Here is a 21,466-nt window from a genome sequence, read left to right as displayed (position 1 = left end):
ACGCCACCTTGTGCACGCTGCCTTCACGTGAGTGCGCCAGTTACAAAAAAAAAAAGCAAAGCGCCGTCAAAGCAGAGTAATGTGGTGCCACCCTGTGGAATATTTACAATGAATCCAGATCAGAAATCTAATCCACACATGTCAAATAACGTTATAATCAATATTTCAGAATAATTTAAACTCATATTGGTGGGATATCTAAATTTTTTCCTCCCAGTGGTTATTTCCAAGATAAAACGAGTTCAGGCCAGACTGCCTTCTTAAAACTTAATAAATATAAAAATGAGCCAAATGAGCCAGTTTTTTTAACGGCTCTTTGAAAGGAACGGCTCACCAAGATCCGGCTCCCCTCAAAGAGCCATAAATCCCATCTCTAGTTTGTGCACGTCATGACTCCATCATGTCAGCGCGCCCCCTAGCGGCGACGTGCAGCGCCGTCGGGCGCGTTGCCTTCAGGTGCGCCACGTAAATTCTTCAATTCTCATTGCACCCCGTGTGAATGAATGAATGAAAACTGAAAACTGGATGTTGTAATTATGCATGAGGTAAGTTTCTTGTCAGGAATCATGACAGCTGACATTTAATTTTCCAAATCAAAAATGTTGTTTAAAAGCTGGGAAAAAGTATGATTTTGCAATAAGATTTGAAGTTTTGACTGAAATAATGAATCATGGATTGATGATTATTGGCTATGATATTAAGCCTTCTTATGAGTTTTTTTAATTGGTTATACCGTATTTTTTAGCCCTGAAAAAACCACATCGGTAGACCTCGAGTCCTGACCTGAGAAAGACAATAAACACACTCACAGTAACATTCAGCTATTATTGGAACAAGAGCCACAATTCTGAAATCTGCAGCATTTCCACAATTTAATGATCACAGCTTCCATCTTTAAGTTCAATGATTCATTTATGATAATAAACTTAAAGATTTCTATGACTGTGATCCTGCACAGACTCAACTGATCTGTTCAGCAGTGAGAATGTTTCTCTAACTGGAGGAGTTTCTTCATCCTTCAGAGAACACAGAGACACTGAGGAACCAGACCCAGACCACATCAAGAACCCAAAGGCAGGATAAAGAGGTTCAGTGAATGTGGTGTTGAAGGTGTGGAGGTGGATCAGTGTGTCAGAGGAGACTCTGTAGAACGACAGAGTGCCAGCAGGATAGTCCACAAACACACCTACTCTGTCAGAGACAGAGGAGGAGGAGGAGGATGAGGAGATGATGGATGTTATTCTGTTATTGTGACTGACAGTGTAACAACCATCATCAGAGCAGAACAGACTCCAGGACTGATCATTCAATCCAAACAAACAGTCTTGACTGTTTCCTTTCCTTCTGATTCTTCTGTAACTCACAGATATATCAACCTCTCCTCTCCACTCGAGCTCCCAGTAACAGCGACCAGTCAGACCAGTTCCACACAACAGCTGAGGCCTCCAGTCAAACCTGTCTGGATGATCAGGATATGACTGATGCTCCTCCACATGTGTCGCCTTCCTGTTGTTGTCAGACAGTTTGATGTTTCTGTTCACTGTGTTTGTGTCGATTGTGAGTTCACAGGAATCTGATGGAGAGAACAAGAAGAAAACAGCGGCAGTTATTGATACATCATCTGTTCATTGATCCACAGCTTGATGATGACATCAGAGGTGTGAATGAGTGATGTCACAGTTTGAAGATGGTTGAATGTGCGCTGCTTTGTTTTCATCAATCAAATGAAAAACACACTTACACTTTCTCAGACCTGGTCTCAACCATCGGACTCCAGCAGGCTCCACCCTGAAAGGAGGAGGGGGGTCAGACCAGCACATCCTCTTTCAGCATGCAAACATGGACGTTACATTACTCTCTCTCTCACACACACACACACACAATATGTTCATCCAACCTGCTTCTACCTGCTGCACCTAAACCTCTTCACCTCCACCATCTGCTCACACACTGACACTGACCCACAGGATGTTGGTGTGTGTGAAGGAGGAGGACAACATCTGATGACACACACAAACCTCTTTCTGGACCATCCCTGTAGGAGCTAAATGTGGTTTTATGAGATTGTTTATTTGACCATGGGGTGGCGCTACGGGTATTTAAGGGGACATTTCCTGTCATTGACAGAAAGGGTTTGACCCAGAAGGGCAAACAGGTTTTTGACCACTGTCTTTGCCGCTGTGCCACGAAATTTGAATATGTGTTTTTTGACTCAGGTCAATCAAGCTGCTGTATTTTTCACTGTAGAATTAATAAAGTACTTTTTGCAATAAGAGGAACCGACATATGGACATTTTTAACTTTATACAATGATGAAAGGGTTTATAGGAGGCACAATAGGTAAAGAGCGCGTCAGCCAAGTCTAACTCCGGTTCAAACTCCCTCAGTGGCCAGTATAAGACTGCGCTCCTTTAATAATCCCGACTCCATGAAGAGTCCCTCTTCAAAAGCAGTCCTTGGTTCCAGACCTCTGCCATCAAACCCAGTGACAGACACTCCCAGACTGTTTCCCTCCAAAATCTCTCAAGTCTCAGAAAACCTCTTCCTGATATAAAGAGCATCATTTCATGTGTTGGGATGTTTCATGCATGTTCCTGTTACTGTGGTACGACGGACCAATCACACAGCAAAGACTTGTTGGAACTTCTGAAGCCGGCGTCGTGTCGGCCTCTCGGTTCGTCTGTCCAAACAAACCAGGTCTCCAGACACTGAACCATCTACAGCAGAAACCCAGAGTCTCTCTGTCCTCTCCTGTGTGAGGCCCACTCCTTCAGCTCACCCTCCACCTGCTCCACCTGGGATCACCAACACCGCCTCAACAACATGCTCTGTTTGCCAAACACCTAAATTAAAAGCTGCATCCAGCTGCAACACCTGGTCCAAGACTTGTCCTGCATTAACTGCTGAACCTGCTGAAGCCGCTTCTGGACCTCACAGTCGTCCTGCCGTCATCCTTCACCACACACTGCCAGAGGTAATGTCCATCCATCATGTACTGTTCATGGAGCGCTCCACAGTCTTCTGACCAGAAATAGTCTGATTCACCTCTGCAGGTAGGAACATCCCTGAACTGTCACAGATTCTCTCTCATTATTAAATCTACCTTTATCATTTCCTTATTTGAATCTGTTGCCTGCTTATATTCTAAGTTGTTTCAGTTATTGATCACTCTCTTGCTCTCCCACCTGTGATTATTAACTATCAGTCTTACAGTGTCTTCACTAAACAAACCAGCAGAGTTTTAATCATTTATTATTAGACATGGTTCTCGTTCTCTTTTTCCATATGTGACGATGCACCACATTTTATCTTCTCTCTGTGTTCATTAAAGTGTAAAAATTGTAAATCAATTAAATATCTGAGACGAGTCGTTGTGACTCTGTTCTGCATAAATCTTTTCAGCGACTTGGTGTCTGAAAATTTCATGTATTTACAACCCATGTTCACTGTGAAGACCATGTTCACTACAATTGGTCAACACTGATGAAGGAACAGTCCAACATTTTGAGAGACACACCTGAATGTAGAACCTCAAAAGTCCTGCCCTGTTCTGTGGCTGTCAGGTTGGAACACAGTTTTAACTGAATATAACTGCTTTGGAGTTATTGGAAGGTTGTTTTATTTCTTTTCAGGACAAAATGGATATTTCTCAAAATGACAGACAGTTCATTTACCATCCAGAGATCTGTCCAAGATGCATCAGTTGCCAACAGCTAATTATCATGTTTGTTCCTGGAGATGTACTCCTTGAGACCTCCAACACAAATATCTCCTTTCTATGTTCAACCAGTGTTTCTGTTCTGAGCAAAGGAAAATGACTTCCCACATGTGTGACTGTTCATATCAAACTCACATCCACCATCAACCAAAAAGACAGAGAACATGATTCCAGCTCTTCCTCCTCTATCACACTGACTGTCTGTGGCTGCAGCAGGCCTCTCCATACCTGAGAGTCTTCAGGCTCCAGTGTGGATCCTCCAGTCCAGCAGACAGCAGCTTCACTCCTGAGTCTCCTGGATGATTGTAGCTCAGGTCCAGCTCTCTCAGATGAGAGGGGTTGAAACTCAGAGCTGAGGCCAGACAAGCACAACCTTCCTCTGTGATCAGACAGCCTGACAGCCTGAAAACACACAGAACAACACAGATGGCAAATCATCTAAGGGTACTGCTGTGTCCGTCAAATCTTTGCTCGCATAATGCAGAGATCTGATTGGCTGAGCGGCATCACATGAGATGATTTACAACACATGCAACTGGTCTGTGAGTTTCCTGGGATACTAAACCAGGGCCGTAAAGGATAGAAAAGATGTGCAGGATAAAGTGGAAACTTTCAATTAAAATGTAATAATTCTCAACCATTTCTGAGTTGTAGGTCATTCAAACTACTTCACACTCGACACTGTACTTCCTTGGGTCCTCAGCAACACACCCACCAAGTGTGAAGTCCATCAGATGAACAGTTGTTCGAAAATGGAAGGACAGATTGACACACAGAGGTTCTTAGCTTTGAGGTAATTAATCATGACTGAATCAGGAATAAAGGCACATCCAGTAATCAAAGTCACATGTCAAACCATAAATGAGGATCTCCATCTCAGCCAGGTTTCACTCATATTTGATGCTGAAGAGTAAATTAAGATAAATAAAATGTACATTGAAAAACAGTCAAGATGGAAAAAATATGCCAATCAAAAGAACTGACATGAGAGAAGCTGTTTAATATTTATGGACTTTTGAATTTTAAGAAATATGTAACACTTTAACAACAAACAATAACTTGATCTGACCTGAGAGATTCCAGTTCACAGTGTGGACTCTGCAGTCCAGCAGACAGCAGCATCACTCCTGAATCCTGCAGGTTGTTGTGACTCAGGTCCAGCTCTCTCAGACTGGAGGACTGGGAGCTCAGAACTGAAGACAGACCTTCACAGCTTCTCTCTGAGAGGTTACAGCCGCTCAGTCTGAAGAGGAAATAATGAACAAGATGACAAAAAACATTTGTGTTAAAATGTTGAGTGTCTTCTCAGCACATGTTGAAATTCTTTGCTGTTCAATCCAAAACATGTTGTAGATGTTGTGACAATAAATCATGACTGAATCAGGAATAAACAGACATCCAGTGATCAACATCACATTAAACAAAAATAAAACATGGGAGCAAATAAGGGTCATTAATATTTTGAGTTTTGGTGAAATGATGTTCAGAAATAATTTTACAGCCTTCAGTTGTAAATCTCGGCTGCAAACTGCCCCAACACATACTGGAGGTCCTGGTTCGAAGAAGCCAACAGGACATCATCCGCAAAAAGCAGAGATTAAATCCTGTGGTCCCCAAACCAGACTCCCTCCGGCCCTTGGCTGCGCCTAGAAATCCTGTCCATAAAAATAATGAACAGAACCGGTGACAAAGGGCAGCCCTGCCGGAGTCCAACATGCACTGGGAACAGGTCTGACTTACTGCTGGCAATGTGAACCAAGCTCCTGCTCCGGTCATACAGAGACCGTAGTAGAGGGCCCCGGACTCCATACTCCCGAAGCACCTCCCACAGAATGCCACGAGGGACACGGTCGAATGCCTTCTCCAAATCCACAAAACACATGTGGACTGGTTGGGCAAACTCCCATGAACCCTCGAGCACCTTGCTCAGGGTATAGAGCTGGTCCAGTGTTCCACGACCAGGACGAAAACCGCCACGCGATGTTGCAGAGGCGTGTCAGCCAAGACAGCCCCACAACATCCAGAGACTTGAGGTACTCAGGGCAGATCTCATCCACCCCGGGGCCTTGCCACCGAGGAGCTTCTGAACTACCTCGGTGACCTCAGCCTGAGTAATGGATGAGCCAGCCACTGGGTCCCCAGCCCCTACTCCCTCTACGGAAGGCGTGGCAATGGGAATGAGGAGATCCTCAAAGTATTATTTCCACTGCCCGACAATATCCCCAGTCGAAGTCAAAGCACCCCACCTCCACTGTAAACAGTGTTGGCAGGGTACTGCTTCCCCCTTCTGAGGCGCCGGACGTTTGCCAGAATATCCTCCATGGCCTCCCCAAACTTTTCCCATACCCGAGTTTTTGCTTCCACAACTGCCCGGGCTGCAGCACGCTTGGCCTGCCGGTACCTGCGAGCTGCCTCAGGAGTCCCACGAACCAACCAGGCTCGATAGGACTCCTTCTTCAGCTTGACGGCATCCCTTACTTCAGGTGTCCACCACCGGGCTCGGGGAATTCCGCCACGACAGGCACCAGAGACCTTACGGCCACAGCTCCGAACAGCTGTGGCCTCCAATAATGGAGGTGGAGAACATGGTCCATTCGGACTCAATGTCTCCAACCTCCCTCGGGTTCTGGTCAAAGCTCTCCCGGAGGTGCGAGTTTAAACCTCTCTGACAGAGGGTTCCGCCAGACGTTCCCAACAGACCCTCACTGCCCGTTTGGGCCTGCCAAGTCTGTCCAGCTTCCTCCTCCGCCAGCGGATCCAACTCACCGCCAGGTGGTGATCAGTTGACAGCTCAGCCCCTCCCTTCACCCGAGTGTCTAAGACATACGGCCGAAGGTCAAATGACACGACCATGAAGTCGATCATTGACCTCCGGCCTAGAGTGTCCTGGTGCCACGTGCACTGATGGACACTCTTATGCTTGAACGTGGTGTTCGTTATGGACAAACTGTGACTAGCACATAAGTCCAATAACAGAACACCGCTCGGGTTCAGATCAGGGAGGCCGTTCCTCCCAATCACGCCTTTCCAGGTAACACTGTCGCTGCCCACGTGAGCGTCGGTTTGCAGCCAAGTGCGAAGCGGCTGGGATGAGAATCAGCACCTCCAAGTCGAGGCCATGGTTCTCGACCGGAAAAGAGTGGCTTGCCCCCTCCAGGTTGGAGGAGAGATCCTGCCTCAAGTGGAGGAGTTTAAGTATCTTGGGGTCTTGTTCACGAGTCAGGGAAGGATGGAACGTGAGATTGACAGGCGGATCGGTGCGGCAGCTGCAGTAATGCTGTTGTTGTACCGGTCTGTCGTGGTGAAGAAGGAGCTGAGCCGAAAGGCATAGCTCTCTATTCACCAGTCAATCTACGTTCCAACCCTCACCTATGGTCATGAACTTTGGGTCATGACCAAAAGAACAAGATCTCGGATACAAGCGGCTGAAATGAGTTTCCTCCGCAGGGTGGCTAACTTAAATCCTTCAAGACAAACAGTAACTTGATCTGACCTGAGAGTTTCCAGTTCACAGTGTGAACTCTGCAGTCCAGCAGACAGCAGCTTCACTCCTGAATCCTGCAGGGTGTTGTTACTCAGGTCCAGCTCTCTCAGACTGGAGGACTGGGAGCTGAGAACTGAAGACAGAACTTCACAGCTTATCTCTGAGAGGTTACAGCCGCTCAGTCTGAAGAGAAAATAATGAACAAGAGTGAAAATATTCTCCATTTGAGTCAATGACAGCACATTTAATTAATTCTGAAATCAACAACTTTTTTCACACTTACAGAGCTTTGTTGGAGGCTTTGACCACTGGCAGCAGCTTCAGAAGAGCCTCCTCTGAACCTGAGAATTTCTTCAGGTCAAACACATCCAGATCTTTTTCTGATGACAGTAAGATGAAGACCAGAGCTGACCACTGAGCAGGAGACAGTTCATCTGTGGAGAGTCTTCCTGAACTCAGGGACTGTTGGATCTGATTCACCAGAGAACGATCGTTCAGTTCATTCAGACAGTGAAACAGATTGATGCTTTTCTCTGGAGAGGGAGCCTCCTCGATCTTCTTCTTGATGTACTCGGCCATTGCCTGATGGGTTTTTGAGCTGTTTCTTGTTTCAGTCAGCAGGCCTCGTAGGAGAGTCTGATTGGTCTGCAGTGAAAGACCCAGGAGGAATCGGAGGAACAAGTCCAGGTGTCCATTTGGACTCTGTAAGGCCTTGTCCACAGCTATTTGGTAGAAGTATGTCTCTGCAGATTCATGGTTGGTTGTTTGTTCCTCTGACAGCAGATTGACTGCAGGGATGATGAAGGACAGATGGACATGAAGAGCAGCCAGAAACTCCTGAACACTCAGATGGACGAAGCAGAACACCTTGTCCTGGTACAGTCCACTCTCCTCTTTAAAGATCTGTGTGAACACTCCTGAGTACACTGAGGCTGCTCTGATATCGATGTCACACTCTGTCAGGTCTGATTCATAGAAGATCAGGTTTCCTTTCTCCAGCTGCTCAAAAGACAGTTTTCCCAGAGACCCAATCATCTTCCTGCTCTCTGGAGTCCACTGTGGATCTGACTCAGCTCCTCCATCATACTTGACATTCTTCAGTTTACACTGAACCACCAGGAAGTGGATGTACATCTGAGTCAGGGTCTTGGGCAGCTCTCCTCCCTCTCTGGTCTTCATCACATCCTCCAGAACTGTGGCAGTGATCCAGCAGAAGACCGGGATGTGGCACATGATGTGGAGGCTTCGTGATGTCTTGATGTGGGAGATGATTCTGTTGGCCTGGTCTTCATCTCTGAATCTCTTCCTGAAGTACTCCTCCTTCTGTGGGTCAGTGAACCCTCTGACCTCTGTCACCATGTCAACACACTCAGGAGGGATCTGATTGGCTGCTGCAGGTCGTGTGGTTATCCAGAGGCGAGCAGAGGGAAGCAGTTTCCTCCTGATGAGGTTTGTCAGCAGCACATCCACTGAGGTGGACTCTGTAACATCAGTCAGGATCTCATTGTTGCTGAAGTCCAGAGGAAGTCGACACTCATCCAGACCATCAAAGATGAACACAACCTGGAACTCCTCAAACCTGCAGATTCCTGCTTCTTTGGTTTCAGGAAAGAATTGATGAACAAGTTCCACCAAACTAAACCTTTTCTCTTTCAGCACGTTCAGCTCTCTGAAGGTAAATGGAAACATGAACTGTATGTCCTGGTTGGCTTTGTCTTCAGCCCAGTCCAGAGTGAGTTTCTGTGTTAAGACTGTTTTCCCAATGCCAGCCACGCCCTTCGTCATCACTGTTCTGATTGGTTCATCTCTTTCAGGTGAGGGTTTGAAGATGTCTTCATGTCTGATTGTTGTTTTTGGTCTGTCCGGTTTCCTGGATGCTGTTTCAATCTGTCTGACCTCATGTTCATCATTGACCTCTCCAGTACCCCCCTCTGTGATGAAGAGCTCTGTGAAGATCTGATTCAGAGGGGTCCGGTTTCCTGCTTTAGCAATCCCCTCAAACACACACTGGAACTTCTCCTTCAGGTTGGATTTAAGTTGATGCTGACAAACTGCAGCAAGATGTTCTGAATGAAGACACAATAAATAAGATCATTCAGAGATTCATGAAGAACACGACATTTTAATGACCCTAAAAATACAAACATATTTTCTTCCATCTCTTGAGACATCAGTGAATGTCCCATTTATCCAGCAGGTTCAATCTTTACAGAAATCCTCTTACTGCTCTGCAGACGGTCAGCCAGATCCTCCTCCTTCATTCTCCTCAGGAAGTGCTGTGTGATCTTCAGAAATGCCACTCTGCTGCTCCTCCTGTGCTCTTCATCCTCATCATCCAACACCTCCTCATCCTCCCTCTGACTCTCAAAGCATTCTGGGTAATCTGAACTCAGAACCTTCTGGATCTTCTTCAGCTCGTTCTTCACAAAAGTGACAATGTTCTCCTCCAGCAGCTGGAACAGAATATTATATGAATCACACAAACTGAAATCATGGAACCAAACATCAGATCCGTGTTGAACAGACTGACAGACCACTGGTCTAAAAAGTGCAGCATGGACATTATTGTGAACAGAATAGATGTAAAAGTAGCTGGTGTACATGTGCAGACCATAAATATGGAGCCCAGGTGAGTCTGATGCTGCTGGGCAGACTGACCACTGGGAACCTCTGAGCTCTCCTGGTCGACTCTGTGGAGGAATCATGAAGAATTAGCTCACGCTTGTGTAAATGCCCAACAACTGACACACTGAAAGAATGGGACAGAGTACAACCATAGCTCAGTACAGGCAGTTGGTTCGGTTCATTTTGATGAACCACATCGTTCGATCTCTATTGAATGAATGAATAAAAGACATGTTCTAGGCCTGTGTAATAATGAGATGTCATCAGCTATTATTAAAATGATCAATAATTACAATTCTAACCTCTCACATTACATTTCCATTGACTAGCTATATCATAACAATATCCTGAACAGCGACAGCTCCATGTCAACAATATAAACCTGTACCAACTTTTACTGCCACCCTGTGGTGAAAACTGGGAATAACAGGGCGAAATTGATAACATTATCAGCTAATTTGAACCAGCAGTTTACACCACAAACTAAACAACTTACAAAACTTAACAACTTTTTCTGAGCAGATTTTCCTGTTCTTGACAAATATCAAACTAACCTGTCGGGTCCATCAGCACCGACACTGTTGGTCTGTTTTCAAACATCTCACGGGACTCACCACAAATATCCCGACTGTTATTGAGAACAACTTACTGTCTGTCAGAGAAATGTTGTTGTTTGAAGTCAATGAGGCGACCATTTGACTGGTCACTCTTGAAGGACACACAGCTGGGCTCAGGTCCAGGTCCAGGTTGAGCAGAGTCTGGTCTCCCATAGATCCTGTTCAACAGAGAGGAAGACCACCAGGGATGGAAATTCACTGTTCAGACTCAGAAGCTGCTGGAGAAACTAGCAGCTATCAACAAGAAAAGGATCAACACACCAAAGTTCAATAAAACATGAAGCTGAATGATTTCAGTGTGTGGATCATTGCTTCATTTTCTCATCAAATATGGACCAAAGCAGAACTAAACTGACTCATTTCTGAGCTTCTTTTTTCTCACTTCTCTCTAAACTCGAACCTGAATGATTTCAGTCAATAAAAACATTTTAGGTCATATTGTCCAACACGATTTTAATACTGAGAACTACTTACTGTCTGTCAGATAAATGTTGCTGTTTAAAATGAAAGAAGCGATCTATTGACTGGTCGCTCTTGAAGGACACACAGCTGGGTTCAGGTCCTGGTTCAGGGTCAGGTCCAAGTTCAGCAGAGGCTGGTCTCCCAGAGATCCTGTTAGACAGAGAGGAAGACCACCAGGGATGGAAATTCACTGTTCAGACCCAGAAGCTGCTGGAGAAACTCGCAGCTATCAACAAGAAAAGGATCAACACACCAAAGTTCAATAAAACATGAAGCTGAATGATTTCAGTCTGTGGATCATCGCTTCATTTTCCCATCAAATATTGGACTAAAGCAGAACTAAACTGACTAATTTCTGAACAGATCTTTTCTCATGTCTCACTAAACTCACCACAAATATCCTGACTGTTATTTATAGATGATGGTAGGTGAAGCATTTTAGTCCAAAATTCAAAGAGGAAATGTCATCATGAGGAGGACAACGTGAACAATATAAGGACAACTGGTCAGACTGGATTTAATGAGGACAAACATCAGCAGTGAACAACATGAGGAGGGAAATATGAACATTTCAGGTCATACTGTCCAACATGACTTTAATACTGAGAAATACTTACTGTCTGTCAGAGAAATGTTGTTGTTTAAAATGAATGAGGCGACCTATTGACTGTTCACTACCAAAGGACACACAGCTGGGTTCAGGTCCAGGTCCAGGTCCAGCAGAGTCTGATGTGTCCTGATGCTCTGGCCTTCAACACAACACACACACAGCTTTGAGTGTGAATAATGATGCCGGAGTGATTTGAGTGCTCTGACATGAACAAGAGTCCTGGACACTTAGAGATCCTCATCTCACCTCTGAGCTTTGGTCTGGTCGTCATGTCCCCCACACAGACTGGCTTCAGAGGGACGGACTCCCTCCTCTCTGTCCTCACATGGATTCATGCTGCTCAACTCACATCAGCTCACACACACTTTGATCTGGAGAGGAAACACAAATCATTCATCTGCACATCAGCTGAAATCATCCTTTACATCATTTCTCCTGTCAAAACATCAGCTGCTCCTCCAGTGATTGGCTGTTATCTTCTGCTTCATATCATTGTCAGCTGAATGCAGTCACACAGCAGTGTGAGGCACAGCTGCTGTTCTACTATCAGTCCACTAGATGGCGCCATGAAGCTGCAGTCAGGTGAAGAGCAGCCAGCACACACACCTGATGCATGGAGGACCATTGACATCCACTGACACACTGAAGGACAAAGATGGACTGATGTGACCTGAGAGAATCTCTCCACCTACACAGTCTCTGCAGAAAATGACTTGATGCAACAAGCTATAGGTGATTATTTCACACCAACACGTGGGATTAAATCTCCACTATAATAACATTCAATCAGTCCCATCACTGACAATAAAAACAACATCATTTATCAAAACATATATACAAATAAATCATGACTTTTTAGAGGTTCCTAATAATGACCTATAAATTTCCCAGTAAATGAATCTAATAACAGCCATTAATCATAAGTTCAAACAGAGACAATGTTCAGTTGGTTCTCCTCTAATTCATGAATTGAAGAAGCTTCTCTGAAGAAAAAGTACTAATACAACAATATACAAATACTCCATTCCAAGTAGAAGTCCTGCATTCAAACTCTTACTCAAGAAAAAGTACTCAAGTATTATCAGTTTTATGTTGTTTAAGTATCTGCAGTAAAAGTACTTGTTCTGTTGTAAAATGTCTCTCGTGACTGTGAGTAAAGCACGAGTACCTGAAAACTGTACTTCAGTACAATACTTGAGTAAATGTACTCACTTTCTGCCACTGCTGAATCTTGAGGATAAATCTCTAAATATTGATCAACAGTGTCCTGAAATCAATAAAGAGTCAATAAAACACTGAAAGATGAAGGTAAATGAATGTGTTTCATGTATTTCTTGTTCAGCAGCTGCTGATCAAACATGTTTTTGGGGTAATGAGCATCTTCCTGTCAAACAGAGGAGCGGACATTAGTTCCTGTTGGAGGAGTGTTGGAGCTCTGACGGCTCATTTCATGCTGTTTCTTGTCTTTGTGAAGAACCTGTTGAATGTTCAGAAAGCTGTGAGAACCTCTCTGATTCCCATCCTGTCTCCACATTAGTCCTGCAGTGGAAACAGAAGGACGTTCACCGACACCAGCAGCTGTTCTCCAGCGGCTGTCCGGCCGAGCGAAGCCGCTTTTACAGGCACAGACAGCGGGAGAGCAGCGGCTCGTCTCCGCCTCCTCCACAGGCTGAACCAGGCAGGAAAAGCTGCCTTCAGCCATCAGTAAGTGGTGCTACACAGAAATAACGACTCTGTGTTCAACTCATGAGCACCGACTCTCTCTACTTCTACCCTCATCCCCGCGTTTACTCTCTCAAACATCCACACAACATGGCGGCTGTTTTCACCGGCTGCTGTTTCACCTCCTTCGTCTCGAGTTCACAGATACACTCACAGCTGAGAGTTTGGAGAAATGAAGTATGGAGCTGCAGATCGTTGCTATTTCCAGTGTAGCTAAGCTAACGACAGCTTGTGCTAACGAGTAAAACATTTCAAAGTTGTTTCATTACCTTCAGCTGCAGGTTGAGATGGAGAAAATAATCTGCGTCACATCAGAAGTGAAAGTGAAAGTAAACTTCCAACCCCGGAAGCGGAGGCAGAGTTTGACCCCAACCACATCTGTTAACTGGACATTTATTCTTGTAGCCTGAACAATAGACAACATTACAATTCAACACATTCATTTATTCACATGTACAGAAAGAATGAGCTGAAGTTACAGATGAAAAGTTCTTCTGTGTGTTGAATATGGGCCTGATTCCTGCTGCGAATGACAGCCAACACAGCTGACAGTGAAAGAATCCTACAACAATAATAAACCTTTATTAACAGGTATATTTATAGAAGCATTAATGCTGGAAAGTTAGAGATTTGCATTGTGCATTCAAACCAGCCTGATGTATGAAATAAAAACAGAAATTATCTTTGGTTTCATATCATTTTCATTTTGTTTTGTGGTTTAGATATGGTTATGGTGAAGCCTCCTGAGTCTCTTCATGACAACATTTCTGATGTAAAAGAATCCATTTTTTGGCATCCTGCTGGCAGAATTGGGCGACTTAATGTCACACAATAAAGGCTTGAGAAGAAAAAAACTGAAAACTGAGGCCTCTGCAGGGCCTCAAGATGAGATAATCATGCATGAGGTGAGATTATCATCAGGAATCATAACAGTGAAAATGTATCTTAAATCATGAATAATGAATTGACTGATTATTGGCTCTGATATTCAGCATTCTTATGAGTTTTTGATTGGTTAAACCGTTGTTTATAGCCCTAAAAAAAACCACATCAGTGGACCTCGAGTCCTGACCTGAGAAAGACAATAAACACTCACAGTAACATTCAGCTTTTATTGGAACAAGATACTTCAGTAAATGTACTCACTTTCTACCACTGTTTAATCTTGCTGTCGAGCCACAATTCAAAACAACACACAGCAGAGGGTGGAAATCTGCAGCATGTCCACAATTTAATGATCACAGCTTCCATCTTCAAAGGACTGGAAGTGGAAGAAGGTCACAATGTAAATGAGGAATATTTTCAATCACTTTGAATCATTTTGTACAAAGTTCAATGATTCATTTATGATAATAAACTTAAAGATTTCTATGACTGTGATCCTGCACAGACTCAACTGATCTGTTCAGCAGTGAGAATGTTTCTCTAACTGAGTTTCTCCATCCTACAGAGAACACAGAGACACTGAGGAACCAGACCCAGACCAGAACCCAAAGGCAGGATAAAGAGGTTCAGTGAATGTGGTGTTGAAGGTGTGGAGGTGGATCAGTGTGTCAGAGGAGACTCTGTAGAAGGACAGAGTGCCAGCAGGATAGTCCACAAACACTCCTACTCTGTCAGAGATGGAGGAGGAGGAGGATGAGGAGAAGGAGGAGGATGTTGTTCTGTTATTGTGACAGACGCTATTGTGACAGACGATGTAACGACCACCATCAGAGCACAACAGACTCCAGGACTGATCATTCAATCCAAACTCACTGTCTTCACTTCTTCCTTTCCTTTTGATTCTTCTGTAACTCACTGACACAGAAACGTCTCCTCTCCACTCGACCTCTAAGTAACAGCGACCAGTCAGACCAGTTCCACACAGCAGCTGACAACACTCGTCAAACCTGTCTGGATGATCAGGATATGACTGATCCTCCTCCACATATGTCGCCTTCCTGTTGTTGTCAGACAGTTTGATCCATCTGTTCACTGTGTTTGTGTCGATTGTGAGTTCACAGGAATCTGATGGAGAGAACAAGAAGAAAACAGCTGCAGTTATTGATCCATCATCTGTTCGTTGATCCACAGTTTGATGATGACATCAGAGGTGTGAATGAATGATGTCACAGTTTGAAGATGGTTGAATGTGCGCTGCTCTGTTTTCATCAATCAAATGAAAAACACACTTACACTTTCTCAGACCTGGTCTCAACCATCGGACTCCAGCAGGCTCCACCCTGAAAGGAGGAGGGGGATCAGACCAGAACATCCTCTTTCAGCATGTAAACATGGACGTTACATTACTCTCTCTCACACACACACACACACACACACACACACACACACAGCATGTTCATCCGACCTGCTTCTACCTGCTGCACCTAAACCTCTTCTGTCACAGATTCCCACTCATTATTAAATCTGCCTTCATCATTTCCTTATTTGAATCTGTTGCCTTCTTATATTCTGAGGTGTTTCAGTTATTGATCACTCTCTTGCTCTCCCACCTGTGATTATTAATTATCAGTCTTACAGTGTCTTCACTAAACAAACCAGCAGAGCTTTAATCATTTATTATTAGACATGGTTCTCGTTCTCTTTTCCCACATGTGACGATGCACCACATGTGATCTTCTCTCTTTCATTGAAGTGTAAATATTGTAAATCAATTAAATATCTGAGACGAGTTGTTGTGACTCTATTCTGCATAAATCTTTTCAGCGACTTGGTGTCTGAAATTTTCATGTATTTACAACCCATGTTCACTGTGAAGACCACGTTCACTACAATTGTTCAACACTGATGAAGGAACAGTCCAACATTTTGAGAAACACACCTGAATGTAGAACCTCAAAAGTCCTGCCCTGTTCTGTGGCTGTCAGGTTGGAACACAGTTTTAACTGAATATAACTGCTTTGGAGTTGTTGGAAGGTTGTTTTATTTCTTTTCAGGACAAAATGGATATTTCTCAAAATGACAGACAGTTCATTTACCATCCAGAGATCTGTCCAAGCTCCATCAATTATTACCAACAGGTCATTATCATGTTTGTTCCTGGAGATGTTCTCCTTGAGACCTCCAACACAAATATCTATTTTCTATGTTCAACCAGTGTTTCTGTTCTGAGCAAAGGAAAATGACTTCCTACATGTGTGACTGTTCATATCAAACTCACATCCACCATCAACCAAAAAGACAGACAACATGATTCCAGCTCTTCCTCCTCTATCACACTGCCTGTCTGTGGCTGCAGCAGGCCTCTTCATACCTGAGAGTCTTCAGGCTCCAGTGTGGATCCTCCAGTCCAGCAGACAGCAGCTTCACTCCTGAGTCTCCTGGATGATTGTAGCTCAGGTCCAGCTCTCTCAGACGAGAGGGGTTGAAACTCAGAGCTGAGGCCAGACAAGCACAACCTTCTTCTGTGATCAGACAGCCTGACAGCCTGAAAACACACAGAACAACACAGATGGCAAACCATCTAATGGTACTGCTGTGTCCGTCAAATCTTTGCTCTCAGAATGCAGAGATCTGATTGGCTGAGTAGCATCACATGAAATGATTTACAACACATGCAACTGGTCTGTGATTTCCTGAGACACTAAACCAGCGTAAAGGATAGAAAAGATCCACAAGTTAAAGTAGAAACTTTCAATTAAAATGTAATAATTCTCAACGATTTCTGAGTTGTAGGTCATCCAAACTACTTCACACTCGACACTGTACTTCCTTGGGTCCTCAGCAACACACACACCAAGTGTGAAGTCCATCAGATGAACAGTTGTTGAGAAAATGGAAGAACACACTGACAGATAGAGGTTTTTAGCATTGAGGTAATTTATCATGACTGAATCAGGAATAAAGAGACATCCAGTTATCAAAGTCACATGATGTCAGAACATAAATGAGGATCTCCATCTCAGCCAGAGTTCGTTCATTTTTGATGCTGAACAGCAAATGAAGCTGAATGAATAATTGAATTAATTTAATTGAATAATTTAACATGTATGGACTTCTGAGTTTAAAGAAATATGTCAACACTTTTACAACAAACACGAACTTGATCTGACCTGAGAGTTTCCAGTGCACAGTGTGGACTCTGCAGTCCAGCAGACAGCAGCATCACTCCTGAATCCTGCAAGTTGTTGTTACTCAGGTCCAGCTCTCTCAGACTGGAGGACTGGGAGCTGAGAACTGAGAACAGAACTTCACAGCTTATCTCTGAGAGGTTACAGCCGCTCATTCTGAAGAGGAAATAATGAACAAGAGTGAAAATATTCTCCATTTGAGTCAATAACAGCACATTTAATTAATTCTGAAATCAACAACATTTCTGCACACTTACAGAGCTTTGTTGGAGGCTTTGACCACTGGCAGCAGCTTCAGAAGAGCCTCCTCTGAAGCAGAGAATTTCTTCAGGTCAAACACATCCAGATCTTTTTCTGATGACAGTAGGATGAAGACCAGAGCTGACCACTGAGCAGGAGACAGTTCATCTGTGGAGAGTCTTCCTGAACTCAGGGACTGTTGGATCTGATTCACCAGAGAACGATCGTTCAGTTCATTCAGACAGTGGAACAGATTGATGCTTTTCTCTGGAGAGGGAGCCTCCTCAATCTTCTTCTTGATGTACTCGGCCGTTGCCTGATGGGTTTTTGAGCTTTTTCTTTTTTGTGTCAGCAGGCCTCGTAGGAGAGTCTGATTGGTCTGCAGTGAGAGACCCAGGAGGAATCGGAGGAACAAGTCCAGGTGTCCATTTGGACTCTGTAAGGCCTTGTCCACAGCTCTTTGGTAGAGATGTGTTGATTCAAGATCATCTCTGAATACTTTAGACCACCAGGGGTTTTTTTGTTCCTCTGACAGCAGATTGACTCCAGAGATGTTGAAGGTCAGATGGACATGAAGAGCAGCCAGAAACTCCTGAACACTCAGATGGACGAAGCAGAACACCTTGTCCTGGTACAGGCCCCTCTCCTCTTCAAAGATCTGTGTGAACACTCCTGAGTACACTGAGGCTGCTCTGATGTCAATGCCACACTCTGTCAGGTCTGATTCATAGAAGATCAGGTTTCCTTTCTGCAGCTGCTCAAAAGACAGTTTTCCCAGAGACTCAATCATCTTCCTGCTCTCTGGAGTCCACTGTGGATCTGACTCAGCTCCTCCATCATACTTGACATTCTTCAGTTTACACTGAACCACCAGGAAGTGGATGTACATCTGAGTCAGGGTCTTGGGCAGCTCTCCTCCCTCTCTGGTATTCATCACATCCTCCAGGACTGTGGCAGTGATCCAACAGAAGACCGGGATGTGACACATGATGTGGAGGCTTCGTGATGTCTTGATGTGGGAGATGATTCTGTTGGCCTGCTTCTTATCTCTGAATCTCTTCCTGAAGTACTCCTCCTTCTGTGGGTCAGTGAACCCTCTGACCTCTGTCACCATGTCAACACACTCAGGAGGGATCTGATTGGCTGCTGCAGGTCGTGTGGTTATCCAGAGGCGAGCAGAGGGAAGCAGTTTCCTCCTGATGAGGTTTGTCAGCAGTACATCCACTGAGGTGGACTCTGTAACATCAGTCAGGATCTCATTACTGCTGAAGTCCAGAGGAAGTCGACACTCATCCAGACCATCAAAGATGAACACAACCTGGAACTCCTCAAACCTGCAGATTCCTGCTTCTTTGGTTTCAGGAAAGAATTGGTGAACAAGTTCCACTAAACTGAACCTTTTCTCTTTCAGCACGTTCAGCTCTCTGAAAGTGAATGGAAAAATGAAGTGTATGTCCTGGTTGGCTTTGTCTTCAGCCCAGTCCAGAGTGAGTTTCTGTGCTAAGATTGTTTTCCCAATGCCAGCCACGCCCTTCGTCATCACTGTTCTGATTGGTTCATCTCTTCCAGGTGAGGGTTTGAAGATGTCTTCATGTCTGATTGTTGTTTCTTGTCTGTCTGGTTTCCTGGATGCTGTTTCAATCTGTCTGACCTCATGTTCATCATTGACCTCTCCAGTCCCTCCCTCTGTGATGAAGAGCTCTGTGTAGATCTGATTCAGAAGGGTCCGGTTTCCTGCTTTAGCAATCCCCTCAAACACACACTGGAACTTCTCCTTCAGGTTGGATTTAAGTTGACGCTGACAAACTGTAGCAAGATATTCTGAATGAAGACACAATAAATAAGATCATTCAGAGATTCATGAAGATCACGACAATTTAATAACCCTAAAAATACAAACATATTTTCTTCCATCTCTTGAGACATCAGTGAATGTCCCATTTATCCAGCAGGTTCAATCTTTACAGAAATCCTCTTACTGCTCTGCAGACGGTCAGCCAGATCCTCCTCCTTCATTCTCCTCAGGAAGTGCTGTGTGATCTTCAGAAATGCCACTTTGCTGCTCCTCCTCTGCTCTTCATCCTCATCGTCCAACACCTCCTCATCCTCCCTCTGACTCTCGAAGCATTCTGGGTAATCTGAACTCAGAACCTTCTGGATCTTCTTCAGCTCGTTCTTCACAAAAGTGACAATGTTCTCCTCCAGCAGCTGGAACAGAATATTATATGAATCACACAAACTGAAATCATGGAACCAAACATCAGATCCGTGTTGAACAGACTGACAGTCCACTGGTCTAAAAAGTGCAGCATGGACATTATTGTGAACAGAATAGATGTAAAAGTCTGTACATGTACAGACCATAAATATGGAGTCCAGGTGAGTCTGATGCTGCTGGGCAGACTGACCACTGGGAACCTCTGAGCTCTCCTGGTCGACTCTGTGGAGGAATCATGAAGAATTAGCTCACGCTTGCTCGTGCTGCTGATCCTGCTGTGAATCAACAGTCCAGTCTGCATTTCTCTGCAGCTTTCACTTTACTGTGTTGGTTCACCAGCTGGTCTGGTTTAGTCCCTCCAGTTCTTATTAACCCTATAATACTGTGGACAGCATCACACAGCTCACACAAGCTAACTGGATGCTACCTGTCCAGCATAAATTGGTAGGGAGTCACAATAAACTTGTAGCAGGTGAATTCGTGAAACATCAGAAAACCAAAGAGAAAACCAGAGAATACTGGATCAAACTAAAGCTACGGGTGATTTCACATTGAACTGTGGGTCAAATAAAAACTAGAAGAAACTTCTCTGGGCTACATGAAGGAAACAGTTACTGTTTAGGAGATGCACCAGGTAGTGGCCAGTATCGATGCTACCATTTAGCTAATGCTAATGCTAATGCTAACCGCTAAGAAGAACAGAAGAAGACAATACAGTTCCGATTCTACCATTTAGTTAATGCTAATGCTAAATGCTAACCACTACCTGCTAAGAGGAACAGAAGAAGACAATAAAGCTCGATTCACCTATACTGTTAATGTTAACTGCTAGATGCCAATGCTAACTGCTAAGATACTATCATACTACCACCGCTTTAGCTATTGTTAGCTGCAACAATGCTACCACAGGCCTAGATGCCACATGTAACTGCCAACTGCCACACTACCATCATCAACCCCTGCCTCTCACCAACTGCACCAATAAAAGCGGGATGGGAATATAAACCCTGGTTCAGGTAGGGGGTAGAAACTAAAGAGGTAGAGTCAAAGATGAAAGTAGGGATTGGATACAGACCCTTGTTCGGGTAGGGGGTAGAAAGTTTAGAGGGTGCTAAAGGTGGAGGCCTAATCCACAGACTAGATTTAACAGCCTCTTCTAACATTTCCTTCAAGAAGCAAACACAAAACATAAATGAATGTGAAGAAGAACGATGCTGAAAATCAAGGCAATATTGTCCAACATGATTCTAATACTGAGAACTACTTACTGTCTGTCAGATAAATGTTGCTGTTTAAAATGAAAGAAGCGATCTATTGACTGGTCGCTCTTGAAGGACACACAGCTGGGTTCAGGTCCAGGTCCAGGTCCAAGTTCAGCAGAGTCTGGTCTCCCATAGATCCTGTTCGAGAGAGAGGAAGACCACCAGGGATGGAAATTCACTCTTCAGACTCAGAAGCTGCTGGAAACTAGCAGCTATCAACAAGAAAAGGATCAACACACCAAAGTTCAATAAAACATGAAGCTGAATGATTTCAGTGTGTGGATCATCGCTTCATTTTCTCATCAAATATTGGACCAAAGAAGAACGAAACTAACTCACTAAACTCGAACCTGAATGATTTCAATCAATAAAAACATTTTAGGTCATATTGTCCAACACGATTTTAATACTGAGAACTACTTACTGTCTGTCAGA

The 21,466-nt window shown here is 44.2% G+C and overlaps 1 protein-coding gene and 1 pseudogene across 1 annotated transcript; both read right to left on the bottom strand.

Moving 5' to 3' along the window:
• Positions 1 to 251: 251 nt before the first annotated feature.
• LOC121627136 (NACHT, LRR and PYD domains-containing protein 3-like) lies at positions 252 to 13,561 on the bottom strand. The gene is made up of 13 exons (XM_041965823.1): positions 13,508 to 13,561; positions 11,763 to 11,887; positions 11,524 to 11,655; positions 10,919 to 11,056; positions 10,477 to 10,602; positions 9,814 to 9,892; positions 9,427 to 9,655; positions 7,486 to 9,268; positions 7,212 to 7,385; positions 4,788 to 4,961; positions 3,947 to 4,120; positions 1,742 to 1,788; positions 252 to 1,573 (listed from the first exon to the last, which is right to left on the bottom strand). Exons 2-13 carry the CDS (start codon positions 11,849 to 11,851, stop codon positions 927 to 929), a joined length of 3,792 nt encoding a protein of 1,263 aa, XP_041821757.1. The 5' UTR covers positions 11,852 to 11,887; positions 13,508 to 13,561; the 3' UTR covers positions 252 to 926.
• An 854-nt stretch (positions 13,562 to 14,415) lies between these two features.
• Positions 14,416 to 21,466, bottom strand: LOC121627137 (annotated as a pseudogene).

The sequence above is a fragment of the Chelmon rostratus genome, chromosome 24 (assembly GCF_017976325.1).
Source record: "Chelmon rostratus isolate fCheRos1 chromosome 24, fCheRos1.pri, whole genome shotgun sequence".
NCBI lineage: Eukaryota > Metazoa > Chordata > Actinopteri > Chaetodontiformes > Chaetodontidae > Chelmon > Chelmon rostratus.
The sequence above is the reverse complement of the archived record's forward strand: the minus strand, read 5'-3'. Positions and strand labels throughout refer to the sequence as shown.